A 21,100-nucleotide genomic window follows, 5' to 3' on the forward strand; every position below is an offset into this window, starting at 1 on the left:
CGGAAGTGGTTCGATCCGTAAACGGCCTTCATAATAGGATGGCACAATTGTAATTTTGGTCATAACTTCAATAAAACATTTTGAAAATGACCTCTACATCCTAATAGTTACAGGCTTAACCTTAAAGAATGAGGAGAAACGAAGGAGATGCTTCAGAGTAGAGAAGTGTGTTTTCTTTCTGATGTCATTGTTGATCCGAGCCAAAATCTTAAGATAAAAAAACCATCTTCTCTCTTTGAATCGAAGAACATCTTTTCACGTCGCAGGCAAGTTTTTCTTCTTCTTCTTTTTTTTTTTTTTTTTCTTTTTGTTCAGAAGGTTACATGTAGTTAGAAGATCTTGGCTTTCTTTGGATATGCTTTTGATGATTATAAATAGAAATGGGGCCATTTTTGGAAGGATTGGATGGAAGTCCACATATTGGCTCTGGATCTACTAGAGAGATCCTTGTCTGGAGATAATTTTTTACCATTCTAAGTATAAACCAGGCTGTTCTCTTTGACGTGTAATAAAATGACTTATGCGACGAGAAATTATTCATGTGCTTAGGGTATTTTTGATGGTTTGAGTTGTGATGATATACGGTGCTTGTTTATGAAATCGATGGGAGCTTGACGTTCCAGTCAGACTTCTTCCGAAACATTTTGTCTTGCTTATTTTTATTCCTTTTCAGGACAGGTATCCCAAACTAAGCTTCAGGATCTGATGTATTTAAGAAATTGATGGAAAAAGCGATTATGTCCTTTCACTCAGTCTTAGACTGAGATAGATTTTAATGGGTTTATTTGAGGTATTTTAGGGTGACTGAGTTAGGACTTTTCTGTATGGATTTTGTCTTTATTGGTATCTATGTATGTTTAGCATACTCTGTTTATGTTCGAATTTATGCTACAACGATTTATTCCTGATCCACAAATCTACCTGCTTTACTCTACAATCTGCTTGTAGCTTAATTAGATTAGGAGCGAATTCTACAAATCCACCATCCATGTGTTTCTAGTTTGTACTATTGATATTACCTTTCAATTGGGTGTAGCACTCACCACCTACAAAACAAGAAACAATATTCCTTTTGATCATTTGCAAGGGCAAGGAGATCTTAATTAATACTAAGTGAACTACATTACATCAACTTTTAATCTGGGAGAGCACCACTACAAGTACAAAAAACTAAATACAACAACAAAGCACTCAAACACATTTTGTCAACCATCCTACATTCATCTTGTTACCATTCAGTACTTCTCTTCTTCATCAAGTCCAGAAGGCCTAAAGTATATCTCAGTTGCAATTCCTGGTGTAATCTCTTCTCTGATGGACTCATTCCTATGGGTCCTGATTAGGCTAATATTGTGCACCTAGCATAGTCTGTAAAAGCACCTGCTACTCCCCAGTTAAAAGATCCCCCATTTTTTTGGTAAGTAACAGTAAATTCATTAATCAAAAACTCCTGACTGCCCCATAAATAAGACAGTAGGCCTGGAGAGATATAAAGCCAGATTAATAGAAAAATCAACACTATTCATTCAGTGATTTGGTTTTTCATTTGATTGATAACATTAACATGCTTGTGTTTCATTGAAGGGCCGCATGACATGAAAGTGTTGTTGTCATGTGAACTCATCATTCAACATGTTAGGCTACCCAGGTATTCTAAATTGTCATAGTAAGGTAATGGACCCTAGGGGCAATCTGTATTTTTTCATATGTTATCAGGTTGTTAGTGTGTCATTTGGGGTAATAGCATGTCTGTGTTTCATTGGAGGGACACATGGAAGTGGTGTGGTCATGCGAACTCATAATTCAACATGTTAGGCTACCCAAGTATTTCTAATAGTAAGGTAATAGACCCTAGAGGCAATCTCTATTTTTTCATATGTCAGCGGGTTGTTAGTGTGTCATTTGGGGTAATAGCATGTTTGTGTTTCACTGGAGGGACACATGGAAGTGTTGTGGTCATGTGAACTCACCATTCAACATGTTAGGTTGCCCAGGCATTTATTTCTAAATTGCCATAGTAAGGTAATAGACCCTAGAGGCAATCTCTATTTTTTCCTATGTTATTCTTTAATGGATCAAATAAGATTCGGTACTTTAGAGGACCTATTTGTTTGGTGGCTATAGACTTCTACTCAAGCTTAGCCATTCTCTAATTTCATGGTTTTTCTATGGTTTAAACTGTAAAAAAATTTCTACATCTTTAAAATTTCCTTGTCTTCTCACTTATACATGAGTGTTCTCTATGCTAGTTGTTGTTTTTAAGAGGAAAAATGTGATTAAAATAAGATCTATGGAAGAAGAACTCTGTCTCTTAAAATAATGAAGAATCCATGTCCCTAAAAATAATGACTATGAAGCTTTGTTCCTCATTCTGCAATCTTCCTAGTTGGCATTTTATTTGTAAGTTTACAGGGGAGTTTTGTTTGTTATACAGGATAACTTCCCCCTTTTTCTTCTTCTTGTCTTGCTGATATCGCTAGAAAACTTGATCTGATTCTATTATTCTTTGTTTTCTTTCATATTTCAGGGATGTATACTAGCCCAGGAACCCAGCCTGGGGTGCCAAGGCCCCCTGTAAACCCTCAACCTAATCCATTTGGAAATGCTTTCTATGGAGCCGGTTCAGAATTCATTCGAAGTGGACTGGGTGCATATGGAGAGAGAATCTTGGGCTCAAGTTCTGAGTATGTGCAAAGCAATGTATGTAGTATGCTGAGACTAGACAACTACTTTATGTCCTGGGAAAAATGAAAAAGCAGAAAGCAGGGGAAAAGAAAGGGAAATATTCACTTCTTTCAACATGCTTTGACAACTTATTGTTTTTTTTTTCTTTGATAGATAGACAATCTTTTGGCTTCATGCACTGATTTCATAGATACATGGCCATAGGATACATGGGAAGAACTTTTTTATGATTGCACAGACCCTAAAGACCCATTCTCTTGCATCCCTTTGACGGAGAATTACCCTCTTTTTCACAGGCCTAGTTTGTTAAATCAATAAACCTATGTGCCTTCTGTTTTCTTTTTATCATCCCAATGTTCATGAGTCTTCAGATCCTTCAAACCAAGTATTTCAATGAGATGTCCTGGAGCATTTGTTTTATTGTTTTTTAGGGTATAGGCATGGGAATTATTAACTGCATCAGTAGCCCATATGTATCAAGTCACTCTTTGGTGGATGTGAGATAATATTTACCTATTGTATACAAGATACTTTTTATTTAAAGATGGTTTTTTTCTTACCACTTCTTCCCATATGTTGTGCAGATAAGCAGGTATTTCTCTGATCCCCAATACTATTTTCAAGTGAATGACCAGTACGTGAGGAACAAATTGAAGGTCATCCTATTTCCTTTCCTATACAGAGTATGTCAGAATTTTCTCTAGATGTTTGGTAGTGCTTTATTTCTTAAAGTTGGTGAAGGTCATTTATCTCATTCATTTCCTCCAGGGACACTGGACAAGGATAACTGAGCCAGTTGGAGGTCGGCTCTCCTACAAACCACCGATTTATGACATCAATGCTCCAGACTTATACATTCCCTTCATGGCCTTTGGTACCTATGTGGTTCTTGCTGGTTTCTTAATGGGCCTTCTTGGGAAGTAAGCCCCGCACGATTAAACCTTTCTAAGGATTACTGTTCCAGAAGTTTTGTCTTTAACCCCACAGTTCTTTTTCTTCTTGGCCCCCCATTTTTGGCAGGTTTAGCCCAGAAGCCCTAAGTCTACTTTTCACATGGGGACTAGGTGGTTGGTTTGCACAAGTTTTGGTTCTTAAATTAATGCTGTATACATTAGGAAGTGGAGAAGCCCCATTGCTGGACATCGTGGCATATGGAGGGTATGCTTTTGCAGGGATTTGTGTGACTATTCTTGGAAGGATCATCTGGAGCTATTCTTACTATTTCCTGATGGCATGGACAAGCTTGTCCATGGGAGCTTTCTTGGTGAAGACAATGAAGAGAGTTCTGTTTGCAGAGGTGAGGAGTCATTCAAGCATGCATAACTATTGCTTGCTCATACTGGCGGTTGCTCAAATCCCTTTGTCTGTTTACCTAGGCTGGATCTAGGCTTGAATCTGGCTTTAGTGCTCTTGTTTATCCTGTGCAAGTGATGTTCATGTTGTAGTTTGTAACAGTGCTCTATTCATTAATGCGTTGATGATTGTTTAGCTTTCTGGTTTATTTGGCCCGGGTATGGATTCTGGATTCGATGTATTGATTGGTACTGGGTTTATCAGTGCTTTTGGTCCTGGCAGGCTAGCCCTAATCGGAATTCTGAAGAAAATTCACTGTGGGCAAACTAATACCAAGGTTCAAAATATCGCAATATGTCAGTGCATATGATAGATATGTATTTACTATCAGGGTCATTGATACCTAAGTATATGCAGATTCAGGCCGCTACTGACAAAGCCAACATTCTTGTTCTGGCCATGGGAACCTTGATGATGACACAGGTGACAATGTCCTTGACAATGGGGGGTTCATTCAAGAGCAAATTGATTATATTTTGTAGAATTGCTCCTACATGCCAACCAAAAGGAACAAATGATTTGACAATGAGATCCATAGAGAGAGAGACAAATACTTGAGACCTACTGGCGTGTGAAATGAACGACATTTCATAGGACAGAAAGAAACCTCATCCTCTCTGGAGCATAGGTCAGATGGAGACCAGATCTCCTGTAAGCAAAGCACATTGAAAATATCTCTTGTACGTATTGATTAAATTAATGAAAAAATGATATTCTCAATGTGACTAAATTCTCATGCTTCATATGCGTTATACAAAGTGATCATTATTTCCACACACTAGAATCCAACCTCCCCCCACAAAAAAAAAAAAAAAAAAAAATCATCTTTTATATTTTATTTTTAAGGAATAGCCGGTAGGCAAGTTATTATTTATGGAGTTCGGATCTTCTCACAGAGCGCATCTCATAGCACGTATCAGATGTATACCTGGAACATCTTGTACTTGTAAATTTTTAATTAATGGAAAGATGTTTCAGACATGGTTTTTAAAACCAGACCGGATCAGAAAAAACAGGAACCGGATCAATTCCGTTTTATCCTAGAACCGTTATTTTGCCAAAAATCATTGATTTGGTTAGTAAACCACTGATTTGGGCAGTCGAGCCATTCGAACAGTCCAACGGTTTTAGCCATTCTTATTTTATTTTTTATTTTTTGTCAGAATGGGTCATCCATTTGGTTTGAACGGTCAGACCATTCAACCTGAGAACCGGATCGCTGATCGATTCATTGTCCAATTCGATTTTAAAAACCTTGATTCCAAATGCACAGTTGATAAGTACTATGAGGTCGGTGTGAGGCGGGGTCTGTGAGGAGCAGATCTGATCTCTATCTCTTGCTCATGACGTGGTGAATTTGGCAAACATAGATGTTGATGGGTAGGGATCGGAATTGGTTTGCCTCACTATCAAAAAAAAAAAAGAAAAAAGTATTGGTTTGCCTTAGTGCACCCTACCGACTTAACAAAATTCAATTTATGAACCCGCCCTAAACTATAGGGCTCAAACCGTTACCAACCTGGTCTAACTAACAAATTACTAATTATAATTGATCCTCACAGTCTCTTGCAGCCATGCATTGGGCATATCTTCTCATGAGAAAAAAAAATTAAGTACAGAGATATTCTCAATGCACGGCTGCAAAAGGCTGTGAGGATGTGAGAATCAAACCCTATCTCATTATATAGGCTTACCAAATTCTATCATATAGCCAAATTCTATCATATATCCAATTAGATGTGAAGAAAGATAACAAAAGTGATACATTTACCATTTATGCATATTATGGTCTCTGTGTGAGAATCATTATAAGATTCATCCATGGAGTCCAGATCTGCTTCTTACAAAGCTATTCTAACACCAACTTTACAACATGTTCTAGCCGTACATTGGGAATATCTCCCATATTTATATTTATTAATCATGGGATGTTCCCATTACACTAGGATGATGAAACCTAAGCCTTACTCAGGGCAAAAGCACTGAAACCTAACGCGACCTTACACCTGAAAAAAGCCTGCCTTGAATCCAACCCTATCAAGTACTATTTAGCCCAACCCATTAACACCCCAAAATATAGACAATCTGAACTATCAAATTAATATTCAATCACTTGCACCCCTAGGCCCAACCTAACCCGGTCCGACTTGCACCCTCAAACCTCACAGGATAGACTCCCGATGTGTCCGACATGTGGCTGCAAATGCTGGAGGAGCAAATCCAGATTTTTTTATGCTTTTCTGCTTTTTAGGTTTAATCAGAAACATAAATGGGATGGACGAGCAGATGTGATAGGGATTAATGTGGTTATTAAATTAAGGTCAACTTCCATCACAGCCACAAATGGTTAACCAACGGAAGGTAAGGTATCTTATAGGTAAAATTTCTGACCGGGATGTCTCTGGTGGAGATATAAAAAATGAGGGTAAGTTTAAAATAATAATCTAAAATGAAAAGTAACCTGAAAACGTTCGAACCACAATATAACCCATTCCTCCATTGTTGGAGTTCGGATGGACTCCCCATGGAGCCATAGGCAACCCACAGCTCATCCCCCTCATGGAGAGATGTTCCGAATTCACGGGAGGGCTGTGTTGTGGGGCACGTGTGGGGAGACCATCCGATCTCTCACTGTTGGCACCTTCAAGAAGGCTCGTTCAAAAGCACAATATAACCGTGAAGAAGGCACACTTCTTATTTATTGTTATATTTAAGACTACCTTTCAAATTCAGGTTTGCTTGACAACCCTTAACCTATAATTATTTGATATAAAACCTACAAATAAGAGGATTTGAACTTTTGGTATTTCCATTGACAAACAACAAACCCACCACTCGTCACTTGCTTATCATAATTTCAGCCAAAAATATTAAATTTGCGGTTAGTGTGGTAAGTCAATTCATGTAGAAACCTCTGGTTTCTCATTGGAATGTGGTTCTAAGAATTGTGAGGTATTTAAAAAGGGTTCCTGATTGTGGTTTGATATACAAAAGTGGTGGAAAACTTGAAATAGGATATACTGATGTTGACTGGGCCGGTTCTATGTCTGATAGGAGATCTACCATAGGTTATTGCACTTTTCTTGGAGGTAATCTGGTGACATGGAAATTAGAAACAGACAATCGTGACAAGAAGAAGTGCAAAGGCAGAATATAGAACTATGGCACATACTACTTGTGAATTAGTGTGGTAAGGAACCTTCTACAAGAGATAGGATACAATGTTAACACTCCAATGAAGCTCTACTGTGACAATCAGGCTGCAGTTCATATTTCTTCTAATCCGGTGTTTCACGAAAGGACCAAGCACATAGAGGTTGACTGTCACTTTGTGAGAGAGAAGGTGTTGAATGGAGTGATAGACACTGCATATGTTAACACAGGGAACCAGTGAGTAGACTTATTTACTAAAGGGTTGAATCGGGGAAGAGTGAATTACATATGTAACAAGCTGGGATTATATGATATATACTCACCAACTTGAGGGGAGTGTTAGTGTCGAGTATGTAGGGGTATTTCTATCTTTATACTTATGTTGAGGTTGTTGATCTGTAATATTATATTAGAACTAGCGTCCCTCACTTAAGTAAAGGCACATGTGTCTTTTCCATTATGTTAGTAATATAAAACATATTTGGCCGAATGGGAGAGGTAATTTTCTCTCTTTCGAATCAGACTTTTCTTCTCTCCTTTTCTCCTCCTTTCTCTCTCTCTTTCTTTCTTCTTTCTTCTTCTCTCTTCTTGGCTGTTATCAAACTAACAGAACTCAAGGGCAGGCCGAATCATAATATAAAATAAAGCATAAAACATCTATAAAACAAATAACGATTAACATACTTGAGGCTTGGAAGATGTCAAAAATGACAGATCAAAATCAGTTAATACAACGTGTCCATCCTTTTGGAGCAGCACATTTTTAGGCTTCAAGTCCCGATATATTATTCCTGTAGCATAAATACAAAATTAAATAAATAAAATCAAGATCAATAAAGTAATTAAAATAAAATGCAACTTGATTAATTCATATAGGATTAAAGCCATGTAATAATTTAGAGTCCTTTCAATATTACACCCCTTGCCCTAGGTTTTCTAACTGGAGAATAGCTGAAGACATTGTATAAGACAGTCGGAAATAATTTGATACTAGACAAAGAAGCATTATGGGTTTGATATTGTGTAAATAAAAACAAAAAACACAAAATAATATGTTGCAAACGTTATAGTAAATAAGATACAGCCATTTTATATATAAAAGATCTAGAACCTTAAAGAAGAATGGTTCAAACAAAAATCAAAATGGGAATTGAAATAATCTGAAATGAGGTTTCATTCCAAAGGGAGGGGGAGGGAATGGCCATTCCCTCAAATGTGAGAATGTTATTCAACCAAGAATGGCAATGAGATTTCGATTCCAATTCCAAACCTCTATTCCCTCGAACCAAATAGGCCTTCAATGATGCACTTACTAACTCCATAATTAATTAATTATCCTTTATGGGGTTGATTTTTCCACTATTATCCCTTTTACAACCAAACAATAGAACATAAAAATTTGCACTCATTTTTGTTTTTCTTCCCATCCCACCGAGGTTTTCCCTTAAATCAAACAGTCTTAGTGAATGCGCTGATGGAGATAATCTACCTCACTCTTTTGTTAATTAGTGAAAGAATGTACGTTGCTGAACCACAAACATAAATCCTTATCCTGTTGTTTACTCATTTATTTTTGGGTAAATTTCTTAAACTATTCGTATGGTTTAGTGAATTCGCTAAGTGTACCCTTATTGTTTGAAAATTGACTAAGCCACCCTTACTGTTTCTGACAATTAACAGAAGCATTAAAAAGACTATTTTGCTCATTATTCTTATTTAAATTTTCAAAATGAAAATTGTCACCTTTATCAGATTGTCGAGGCTTATCTCCACTGCTCTCTCTCTCCCTTCCCCCGCTCTCTTGTTCCACCGCCCAAGCTACCTCTGAGCGCATTCAGAGGTAGCGGGTGAAATTTTGATTCCACACATGCCCCCCTCTCTCACTCTCTCTTCTTTGTCCCTCATCTCTCCCATGAATAGAGGAATCGATGAACCAAGTCCAAAACTCAAAATGCTGATTGTGGGTTTGAATAGAGGTCGACTTCTACGTTTTAGGATCAGTTCTATGTTGCCGACGAAGGAAAAAATGACGTTGATTACATGAAACAGTGTTGCCATGAAGGACCAATTGCAAGTGACAACCATTGCTGCACGATGAACAGTGCTGGTTCAATGCTTGGGTGAGGTGAAAAACCTCATCACCTCCGATTCAACATTGTAATGGAGATTATGAACAGGGTGTCAGGCAAGAGGTTGGGGAGGATGGATGAACAGTGTTTGATGAACTATGCCAAAATCTGATTTGCGAGGAGGTAGAAAATCTCACTGCCTCAGATAATGAACTGAGCATCAGATTTATGGGAGATTGGGGACGATGGATGAATAGTGTTCAATGATGAAGAATGCTGAAATCAAAATTACGAATCAGTAGACAGGCATGGTGAGTCACCACCGCAAGGTTGAACCAAGAAGGAAAGACAGAGAGAGAGAGAGAGGGGAGAGCAGAACAAGGTTCGCCGCCAGCTCTGTTCGGTGTTGTGACCTTGAAGAAGCTGAACAGGGCCGATGTGCAGTACTGTAATACATCACATCTTTACCCTTCTTATAACTTCGACACCGGCATATGCATTCTTCCTAAACCCTACCTCCAGTCTCTCTCTTATTTTTCTCTTTCTTCTTCTCTTCTTCTCACAGTTTTCATCCCCTGTTACCGACTTCAGCCAGCAAAATAACTCATTTGCTTAAATGCTTTGGTCCTTCAACATCGACGGTTTAACAGTCCAACTATCAAAACCAACCTAACCCAAACCTCGACAAAAGAGACCCGCCTTTCAAATTCAATCCTGAGTTCCTGACCCAAAACTCGAAGGCTATATAAAAAGCCAGAATTCTCACCAGAAGAAACGGTTGACCAAACATGAAAGTTCGTTATCATAGGCTCTTCCATGCTTCTCCCTCCAAGTCCTCCCCTCCATTCAACCAAGCAAAAGCACTCGTCACCGAGTCCCACTAGACCTCCCACCAAATTATCATGCTCATTCGTCAACTCATCGCTGCCCCTCGTCCACCTCTGCTCACAAATGTCCATCAAAATCTGATGCCACACCATCGGAACTGCTTGAAACGCTAATGATCGTTGAGACCGTTTTGGTTTCCGAAACACCACATTGGCAGTTTGTTGCTTCACTGAGTGTGAAACTTGTATCTGCGGGGGTTTCAGGTTTTCTTCATGATGGCAAGAGACAAACTGTCATTGATTTTTTCTATAGGGTCGATAAGCTAGGGCTTCGCCCATCAGCTCTGATCGACGACTCGAAAAGGAAGCTTCTTGCATGAGAATGTCACCTGCTTGCAAATGATGAACAATTTGAATGGTATTAAGAAGGGTAAGTTGGTTATTTTTAAAAGTTATAACAGTAACGTAATACATATTTGAATGGTTTATGACAAAACGTATTAGTAAATTATTAGAAATAATAAGGGTAACATTAGTCAATTTTCAAACAGTAAGGGTATACTAAATCAATTAACTAAATCCAGAAGCATTGAAGCATTAGTCAATGCTTCTGGATTCACATCGTTAACCACCCCCCACCCCCACCAAAAAAAAAAAAACATGCATCCGATCAAATGCATTTTATACTGAGTTTAGGTTCAGAGTTCAGATTTAATAATTTAGGGTTTAAATATAAAAATCATGAGGTGGGAATGGTAGGAGCGAAGTAAAGCCCTGCTCTAGAAGAGGGGAAATTCTACAACTACAACAAGCTGCCAAGGATATCAGACGGTCGATTTTTAAGTAGCATGATCAGAGAAGATATATAGTCGAGAAAAGTGCATCCCTTGGTGCCTACTGTCTTGTGAACAAATCTCATAAGCAATAGAACTTATACAAATATCAAATAATAAAATGAAAAGTAAGGAAGAAGGTTAATCGATAACAAAAACTAATATTGATAATCGAAATATGAAATGGGCTCTCTCTCTCTCTGCAGTTGACACCATTGATATTCAGCATATCTAACAAGTAATGTCTTGCTTCCTAATTGGTGGAAATGGGCATGCAAGGTCAAAGAACCCAAAATATGAAATATGAACACTATAATCTGCTCTCTACCCATTAAATTGCCACCTCTTCCTCAGCATATGCCTATAAAAACATGCATGTAATTTCTTTCCCTATGCCTTATTAAACATGATAAGAATTGACATAGCTCGACTCTAGACTAACATACTCACAAATGGCATTAGATAACCTGTGATTGCACCTTGACCATCTTATTCTGCCTGAAGTTGGGCAAACTCAAAACCAGCAATCTATTCTATCTTTTGTACACTGAATGTTCAATAACCTGATCACCTGTGAGCAGATGCATGCGGCATTGGATATGTCATTGGAGCCATGCTTACTGGGGCACCAGGAACTACAGATCCAGGAACTGGAGGTCTCACACCATATGCCATGTGTGCTGGGGCAGGAAGGTTCACCGGAGTTCCAACAGCTGAAACAAGAGGTCCTCCAATTGGTTGGCCTATGGTAGTAGTGCCATACACACCAACTCCAGGAGCACCAGGTGGGGGCTGAGATGGTTGTTTGTTGGATTTACCAGAAGATGCTCCTGCACTGGGTGCATTCGTTTGACCTGTGATCGGCCCTTGGGTAGCTGATATGTCTCCATTTCCCACACTAGTGATATCATGGATGCTTGCTCGTCTCCTATCTTTGTTCATCGAGTTCAATCGGATGAAATACTTCTGTGCATGACTTGCCACCTGCGTAGGCGTCCTGGACACCACAAAATTTCTTGATATACTCCTCCAATCTCCCTTCCCATATTTGTCCAATCCAAGAAGAAACAGCCTGTTCATAATAGTAATAATAATAATAAGCGCACAGAAGTTAATACATTATAAAAAGTAACACAGCAAATACTACAAACACTCCACTACTCTCATGGATAGAACTTACTAGGGAATGTCATGCATTGTAATAAGATGAATGCATACATCATACATGACAGCATTGTCTTTGTATCTTACCAAATATTCAGGTTATGACCAATAAGTTTAGGGTTAGGTCTGTAAATTGATTTTAACATCCCTTGCTGGCTTATGTTAAAGGATAAAACATCCCTTATGTTATCCTGCCATCAATCACTGTTGACAACTAGCGATGCACATGACGTAAGAAATTATTTAAATCCCCAAACTGCCCTTATCTAACATTATAAAAAAAGCATGTAACATTTTACAAGCCACTACAAAGTGTATGAAATCATTGTATAAAAAAACTCCCAGGCACCATTTTATTAGCTTTAGGAGCACTGAAGCATGGATTGTCATATGGCAAGATCCAAATAAGCGGATCATACACGTGGTATGCTAAGATCCAATATATAATCTGGCTATCCACGTGGAAATGCTAATTCTACGATGATCTTAACCATCTAAATAGAGTAACATGGGGAAACCTGATTTTGGGCCCTTGAGTAGTGTGGCAAGGTCTGATTCATCCATTCAGTGCTCTAACCATCCAATATTAATGTCAAGTAAACCGCCAAGATACAAACCCTGACGAAGGCCATTTAAGTGGTGTGTCAATATATAAACTTTTATCCATCATCACTTCGAAAACACTAAAGCAACAGTCCCAACCAATCCTTCCCTGCCACAAATGTCTACCAATACACTGACATTCTGGTTCAATAGTACTTTTCTTGGTAATAAATAAAAAAGAAAAGTTATTCAAGAAAGAAGAAATTACAAAGAGGGTAATAAGAAATCACCCACAGCAAGAGAAGAAAGAAGACATACCCAAAGGATTGACGTTGCTAGATCTGGTAAAGACATTTTCATCTCTCAAAGGAAGTACATCCTAGATCTACTCCAAGATACAAACAAGCTGGGTTCACATCCATTGAGCTGAACCATAGACATGGTGGCTGTGGTGGTAAAATTGTCTCCGGTATCAAGCGGTATCAAAGGTTAGTGTAGGGGCTGTTATACTTCTCTATGACCAGGTTTGATAATAGCATATGTCATGGCTATGCTTAATCAAGACATGCATCCACACAAGGCTATTCACTTTCCTTCTGTTGAGGGATGGTTCACATTTCACAATATTGGCAATATTTTAGTGAAATTTCTCCAAAATTTCCACATTTTGCTAGGGGCAATATGAAATTATCTGGGAATCTTTTTTTCCTATCACCTCTAATATACTGTTGATATGTTGGCAATATTTCAGATTTCATTGATAGACCATGCATTTATGGTTTAAAATTTAGAATATATTAGAAACTTTCTAATATTTCATTAAATTAACATACTTTTTAAAAAATACTTTCCTAAAAGAACAAATGGGATTCGGCAATTGAATGATTAGTTTACTATTTTGATGCAATTCACTAAGTTGATACAATTCAAAAGAAAGAACACAACTACAAAAGAGGATTCTCAATCTAATAAAAACATATAGTGACAAAAAATACAAAGGTCAAAATGGAAAATAAACAACATACATAATAAAGAGGAGATAGATAAAAGACTAAAGGGGAGGCAAGGAGAAAGATACCTATTGAAGCCTCTTAATCTTCTCTATTTGATTGATACAGCTGTTTACTATGGATTTTTTAGCCTTAACCATGCAATTATGCTTCTTCTAACGTTTCCTTTAAAGTTTTATTAACAAATTCCATGTTTTTAGCAAATATTCTTGACTTTTTAGATTTTCTAAATATCTTAGCAAAATATCCCCATCCCTACATGGCAGAATGTCCATTAATACTCGAATTGTGTACCATGTTCTCAAGTACTTGAAGAAACACCCAAGGAAAGGTACTTTGTTTGCTAGGCATAGTACTTCAGAGTAAAAGCTTACAATTAAGTTGATTGGGCTGGGCTCTAATGATGATAAGAGATCTACTACCCACTATTGTACCTTCGTAGGAGGTAACCTAGTGACTTGGTGAAAAAAAAAAACAGGCAGTGGTTGCTAGATCCAAGTGCCAAAGTAAAGTACCATGCCATGGCACATGATGTAGCTTGGGATTTTGTAGGTAAAGAATGTGTTACCTGAATTGGGATTCCCTATTGCTAGTCTCATGTCTCTTTACTGCAACAAGACTACACTCAGCATAACACATAATCCTGTCCATTTGTTTGGTGTATTTGGGATTAGCTTTCCTCTCTCTTTCTGGTTGGGTGGAAGTCAAGCAGCTTGGACAAGTTGTTTGAACCATCTACTTTCAGGTTCCCAAAAAGGAGAGGAAGTCTATTGTGGAGATACACCAAAGGCTGCGTTTTAAGAGGAAAAGAACACTCGAACTTTCGAGGATAAGGAGAGAAGTTTTGGAGGCTATCATTGAAACCATCACAGTAAGAGTGGCACATTGGGTGAAGACTTTGGACCTCCAGCCCCAACTCTCCCTCAATATTTTCTGACAGCATTCCAAAACCCAAAAGAACAATACAAAGAGACCCAACCCAAAAATTAAGACAAAACCAAGGACAATTACACAGTGATACCAATCCCAAAAGCCACAAAACACCCCCTAGTTTCCCAACCCTCCAAAGTACAGCCTCAAAACTATTGAAAAGAGCCCAAAACCAATATCAAACCTTTGATTCTTTCATGTCAACTTACTTTTGATGTTTTCTAGTCATTACGCCAACTAGAGAAACAAGATAATTTACAAAAGAATAGGGAAACAAGGTAACATCAATCAGTTTTTTTATATTAAAAAATCATTGCCCAGGCGACGCTTAGGTGACAAGGTGCTCTACTATCACCCAGCTTTGACTTGGCACATTAGAAAGAAGAAACTAAACTTTTGAATCAATCCATACTTGGTCAACTAAAACCAGGATCCCAACAATCTGGAAAGTGGAAACACAAGAAACATGATAAATTTAAAAGAAAATTCATAGAAATTTTTTACCATTGAAATTTTGAAATGGTCAAATCAGAATCATAATTATAATTCTCAAATTTTCAGTCTGAGTGTTTTTTTTTTTTTGCCAATAAAATAAAATTTTTTAAAAGGAAAAAAGAAGATTACAAGGTAACCAAGTCACCCAAGAGAAGAAATAAAAATAAACCACCCACCAACAACTACTCCAAATCTACAACTCTACATAAAAACAACACTCCGGCCATCAAACCCACCTGGAACAGAATCAAATGTACTCAGTCCCCTTTTATGGTTTTTTCATCTTCTGAGTTATCAATTCTAAGTTTATATGAAGCTAAACATTGAAAAGGAAATACCATAATTTATAAAATACAGATAATACTACTTTGTGCAGGCAGGGCAGTCCTTCTTAATCTGCAGCTACTTCCCTAGTTCCACTGGCATTTACTGGGCTAAAAGAACAATCCAAATTATAAATTAAAACATAGTGGATTTTTCACTCAAGCTAGGTAAACCACTATAGCATGCTCGTGTCACCATGTGATAGAAATTTCAGTGCTAAGAATGTTAATCATGAGAACCATAGACTGATTGCCCTGAGACCCATTCTATACTGTTTCCATTGCCATGACACGAGTACCTAGGTTTCAATATCCTCCTCTCCTTTTGTTGGTTTAATTCTTCTCTTTAATATCTTACTATGACTTTTGCATCACAAATTTAACAGCTTCTCTAGCGTAGGGAGAAGCAACAAAAACATGTAGATAAGATAAATTGAACCAAAAGAAGAAAAATGGGGGTCTAGAAGCACAAGAATATGACCAACTACCATGTTAAGGCATTCAAGAAGAAACCAAACAAGATAAAGTGGGAGTATGGAGACATGATAACATGACCAACTACTATGTCAAGGGCATTGAAAAGAAAACCAAACTCATGTTTAATCTATTTTCAGACTACCAGAAAAAGTGCCAACAAAATTGATAACCATCCAAATCCATGGGGGTGGCAGATGTGAATCCCTTCTTAGGATAAAATAATTGCAGAAATACAGAAGAAAGTCATATCGGTGTTGAGGTGATATAGAGAATCAAGTTTATTTTCATTGCCCGCAACCAAAGAGACTTTAGTAATAGATATAAGTGTAAAACATCTCATTCACCATTTCAGCCAATCATATCATATTGGATACTCAGATTATAGTTCAATTTTCAAGTCATGGCATACTCCACGGGTTTTGGTTCCCAAGTAAATGACTTGTTAGTTATCAGAAATATTACCCATGGAGCAGCAGGATTCCAAAGCAGGGATTCATAAAGCAAGTCCAAGCTTTATGCAACTCAAGAAACAGGAGTTCACCAAAGCTGAATGCTAGTCAAAAGAAAAGAAAAGAAAAAGTAACCAAATAGCTCTAAATTAAATAATTCTAAGTGGAGGAAAACAGATACTAGAAAACAACTTTCACAGAAAACATAGTATTAAATTACTAGTATAGAGACCTATAAATCAATAAAGTAATGAAATAGTAACCAATCTCTAACTAAAGTGATAAACAACTGTTTCTTTTGCAGGAGATAACTATATTCCAGAAAATAAATAAACACCAACAAATATAAGTTCACCTGTGCTCATCTTCTGTCCAAGCTATCCCCTTTCGACGTTCTTGATCTGACCTCAATGACTTCCCTCCATGACTAGAGTCACTCTGGAAGTTGCCAAAATTACTGCCCTTTTTAGCAGCCCCAGAATCATTTGAATGGTCCATCGAACCCTCTGAAGAAGAAACATAGCAAGGCAAAGGCACACGGCCAGACTCAATCCCATTAATGTCTTCAACTAAGAGTTCATAATGATGTTTGACCTCATCAGGAGTTTTCCCTGGTACAGATGCTGCAATCTTCTCCCATCGATCCATAGAATCCTCAGGATGGGTTGCCAAAGCATTCTCAAAAGCTTTCTCCTGCTCCCTACTCCACAAGGAGCTAGGACCTTCCTCATCTGTAGTCATCAAGCCTAGTTTTGATTTGCTTCAAAGAGTTTCATCCAGAGGGAAAGGAACTAGGAAGGGAACCACAAAAGGAAAGAAGAAATCTACCAAAATACTCTGAAATCTTGGCCAAACCCAGTTCCAAGATCATAAAGACATAAGAAACCAAGAACTTTTCCTTTTTCTCCCCCTTTTCTCTTTATGTCCAGTATAAAAACAAAAGGTTGTCTGGATTTTCTAGAATAGCTCTTGAAGTTTGGATCTGAATTATTGCTGTGAGAAACATCTACTCGTTTGCTTATTAGGCAAGAATTAATTTAGATGGTAAGATTTGTAAAGTAGCATTTTTTCTTTTTTTTTTTCTTTCTTTTCTTTATTGAAAAGAGACAAGGATGGGAGCAGAGGGGTCAGACCAGAGGGATAAGCATAGAGAAATCAAACAGACCCAAAAAGAGACAAGGAACCTTCAGCATAAACCACCTCCCATAGTAACAAAAGCAAAAGAGAAGAATTCAATAGAGATTTCCTCCGCAGTAGGAACTGGGCATCTGAAGTCTGCAGACCTATCGACAAAAAATGCAATAGAATTTTGTTAGAGCATGAGAAATATCTGATAACCCCAAGAAATGATTCAACAAATACACGAGTCGAAAGAAGATAAAAGAAAGGAAACCAGGGATTTGAAAAGAGCCCATACAAAAATAAATAAATGAATAATAATAATTAAGTGCCTGCAATTGCTAATACTTAAATATAATTTCCAAATAGCATTTTAGAGTGCAAATCCAGTTGAAAGATGACCGTTTTACAAGTAATGTTTTGACAGCCAGCCGATAGAAAAGCATTCCTCTATAAAAATCCAGCAAAAATTAACCATCCCATTACAGTGGATAACAGCACCATATACTTGGGTTTATTCTCTTTATTAGAATAAACAAGGAACAAAGCATAAAAAAATAAAAATAAACTTTTGCATACCAACAGTGTAAGAGTCGGAAGATTTTTCCTTCAGAAACGCATACAACAAAATGGAGTTCAAATACAAGATACCTACCTTAGATTTCAAAACCTCTCCAAACAGTACAAAGTATTAATGATACATTAGTTTTTAACTATGATTACGACACCCCACCTCAAAATATCCATCATTTTCAATGACGATCTTTACAGTAAAACTTGCATAACAATTTCCGTATTTTAACCATGATTATAAAAACTCATTTCCATATCTCTGGTCCTTTTAGTGTTTGACGTTTAAAACCTTCGATGATGATGATGATGATAATGGTAATAACAACAACCACAACAAGGTGACAATTTAAAACTCATGATAGTACATCTTTTTTTTTCTATAACAAAGTGTATTAAATAGAAGCCTAGCTTTAAGGGAAGAAAAGCCTAACCTTCAAGAAGCAAGACATTCCTCTAACAACAAAGAAAAGCAGTTAAAATCAGTAACAGATTCCGTGGTTAAGATGCCAGGAAAATCGTTTTCTTTTGCTATTTCTGCCCATTTTATACTTCAAATCTTGTAAAAACAAGGGCCCCAAATCTAGGATAATTCCAAATGAGATGAGGTGCTGAACTATGAGACCTAAATTTATATATCTCCCACAAAAGAAAAAAAAAAGAATTAAAATAATAAAATCCCAAAACTGCTAAAAATTTCGACCGCTGAAATGAGCCTACAAACCCAAAATTTTAAATGATTTAGGTTTAAACAGAAGTAAAACTGAGAGATTTTAGCAAGTAGAGAACAAACATAAAAGAAAAAAAGAAAAGCTAAAAAACAAATTTCTAAGAAATGGAGATAGTACTAACCCTAACAGGGTTAGAGCAGTGAAAAAGTAGGGAACAGCCACTAGCCACGTAACCTAGAAAAACAATATTTTCATGAACAAAAACACCTCATAAATTATCCAAATTCGCAGGGGTAGCTCTAGAAATTTACCTGACGTTGATGGGTTATCATGAAGGATGCCCATGAAAAAGAAGGGTCGGTCCCCTATAGGAACAATCACTTGCAACGACAGCTGGGATTTATAAACGCCAAGTTGATTAAACGTTAAACGGTTAAAGTGGGAAAATTAGGAATCTTCAGACTTCAATCCTGCATACACCATTAATATCTGACCGAAGAGAGAGAGAGAGAGAGAGAGAGAGAGATGGAGACCAGTCGCTTTTTCTTATCAAATGGTGAGAGAAAGAGAAAAACAAAAATATCCGTCAAGCGATGGGATAACGATCTGCAGTTTCTGCAACAAAATATATGAAAACAAACTAAAAAAAAAAGTTTAATAGATTTATGCGTCGTCTTCACGTTATCCTTGCTTGCGAGAAAAACATGAAACGGGTTTCAAGTTTCAACTTTCAAGCTCCGAGGGCAGAGCATCAGTGCCTCCCTCTACAGTTCTGAAATGGATACAGCTGCTGCTGATAGCAAGGAGCTTTGTTTGCATTAACCAGACTCCATAGTCGGGAATTCTTTAACATAATAAAATAATTATTTATTAATAAATAATTATATCCATATATAGCCGACACATAAAGAAAAGGGGGGGCGGGTTGTTTGTACCTGGGGACATGGGACCCAGGTCAATTACTACGAGGGAAGAGATCCATTGCGCAGTCTGTAGTCTGTAAACTCTATACGACTGTACCCTGAGAGCTGATACAGTGATACCCACCCCTTCAGTGTCCTGGAGAGTGGAGAGGGAGAGCCACCTCTTTTCAAACACCTGTCCTTCCATTCAGAGTTCAACGGGTTTTTCAGCGCGGATGAAAATTTCAGAGCTTGCCCATTCACTTTTACATAATGGAAATTGGGAACCATATCGGTGTAAATGAAGAATGATGTAAAAGCTTAAATGTGTTAGGTTTTATTGGTGTTTGGAAGGAGTGTAAATGAAAATAGATGTAAAACTCCATTCAGGTTTATATTTATTGGTGTTTGGATGGAATGGAGTTTTACATTGTGAATCCATGTAAATATCATCAAGCATAAATTTTATATTGATTATTGATGTAAATATTGCATAGATTTTATTCATGTAAAATTTTACACTTTTTTATCATTTTTTCAAAATGTAATGGTCATTTATTATATGGTTCGATGTAAAATACACTTATGTAATGGTCACCTATTATATGTTTTACACTAAATTGTATAATAGGTGACTGTTACATTTTGTCATTTTAAATATAGTGATAAAAAAGTGGAAAGTTTTACATTGATAAAATCGATCTAGTATTTACATTGATAAACGATGTAAAACTTTATGCTTTATAAGGTTTTAATCAATTAGTGATGTAAAACTCCACTCCATTCAAACGCCAATAAATCTAAACCGGAGTAGAATTTTACACTGATATTCATTTATACTCCTTCTAAACGCCAACAAAACCGAACCAATGTAAACTTTTACATCGTTTTTGATTTACACCAATTCCAAATGCAACCTAAGGGGTGATCATTCTTGGGTCGGCCCATAAGCCTAGCTCAGCCTAGCTCAAAAATTTTTGGGCCCGTGCCTATGCTTTTGTATGTGATGCCAGCTTGGCCTAGGCCCATATCAAGCCCATAAAATTCCAATCCGAGCTTGGGCCTGGTACTTCAAGTCCAGCCCCCCTATATATGGCTTCAAATATATGTTACAGTATTTTTCATATGGCAATATATATATATATATATATATATATGTATATATAAAATTTTATACTATAACATTTTTATATGATAAAATAGAAAAAGTTTATCATATATATGACACTTGTTAACGTACATTGTCAACACATGAGTCAACTTAAATGAGAGTTTCCCTCTTAAGCAATGCCTTATATAAATGAAAATAAGGCTTTTATTCTCTTTCTGTAGCAATTTGGGACTTGGAACATAACACTACACACTACTAAACCTGTCCACAGGCTTGGTCAAGCCGCATCTGAACCAGGCTTTGCCTTTATATCAATAGAACACATTTAGGCCTGAGCTCGACCCCAGACCTCATATAAAGATAGAAGCCCAGGCTTAAGCCTGAAGCCTAGGCCTGAGCCCAAAACTCGGGCCTAG

The 21,100-nt window shown here is 37.2% G+C and overlaps 2 protein-coding genes across 30 annotated transcripts; one reads left to right on the forward strand and one right to left on the reverse strand.

The window, feature by feature from the left end:
* The first annotated feature begins 57 nt into the window (after nt 1-57).
* On the forward strand, nt 58-4,186 carry LOC148864113 (uncharacterized). Its single transcript, XM_088981055.1, has 5 exons — nt 58-266; nt 2,528-2,700; nt 3,270-3,368; nt 3,454-3,605; nt 3,706-4,186. Exons 2-5 carry the CDS (start codon nt 2,530-2,532, stop codon nt 4,070-4,072), a joined length of 789 nt encoding a protein of 262 aa, XP_088837181.1. The 5' UTR covers nt 58-266; nt 2,528-2,529; the 3' UTR covers nt 4,073-4,186.
* A 3,027-nt stretch (nt 4,187-7,213) lies between these two features.
* LOC148864114 (transcription factor SRM1-like) lies at nt 7,214-19,502 on the reverse strand. 29 transcript variants are annotated; one of them, XR_016110744.1, is made up of 5 exons: nt 16,667-17,699; nt 16,325-16,408; nt 11,492-11,992; nt 7,876-7,982; nt 7,215-7,403 (listed from the first exon to the last, which is right to left on the reverse strand). XR_016110744.1 is itself a non-coding variant. In XM_088981029.1 (5 exons), the coding sequence occupies exons 2-5, from the start codon at nt 17,050-17,052 to the stop codon at nt 7,955-7,957; spliced, it is 999 nt and encodes a 332-aa protein (XP_088837155.1). In that variant the 5' UTR covers nt 17,053-17,594; nt 18,983-19,488; the 3' UTR covers nt 7,816-7,954. The 29 variants fall into 29 exon arrangements, 21 of the variants coding, with proteins under 21 accessions (XP_088837155.1, XP_088837156.1, XP_088837154.1 ...); XM_088981029.1 differs by lacking the exon at nt 7,215-7,403 and adding an exon at nt 18,983-19,488 and having other exon boundaries at nt 7,816-7,982; nt 16,667-17,594; XM_088981030.1 differs by lacking the exon at nt 7,215-7,403 and adding an exon at nt 18,435-18,605 and having other exon boundaries at nt 7,816-7,982; nt 16,667-17,594.
* Between the last annotated feature and the right edge of the window lie 1,598 nt (nt 19,503-21,100).

Source organism: Nelumbo lutea, chromosome 3, assembly GCF_056320005.1.
Source record: "Nelumbo lutea isolate HS-2025 chromosome 3, American lotus-T2T, whole genome shotgun sequence".
Classification (NCBI taxonomy): Eukaryota; Viridiplantae; Streptophyta; class Magnoliopsida; order Proteales; family Nelumbonaceae; genus Nelumbo; species Nelumbo lutea.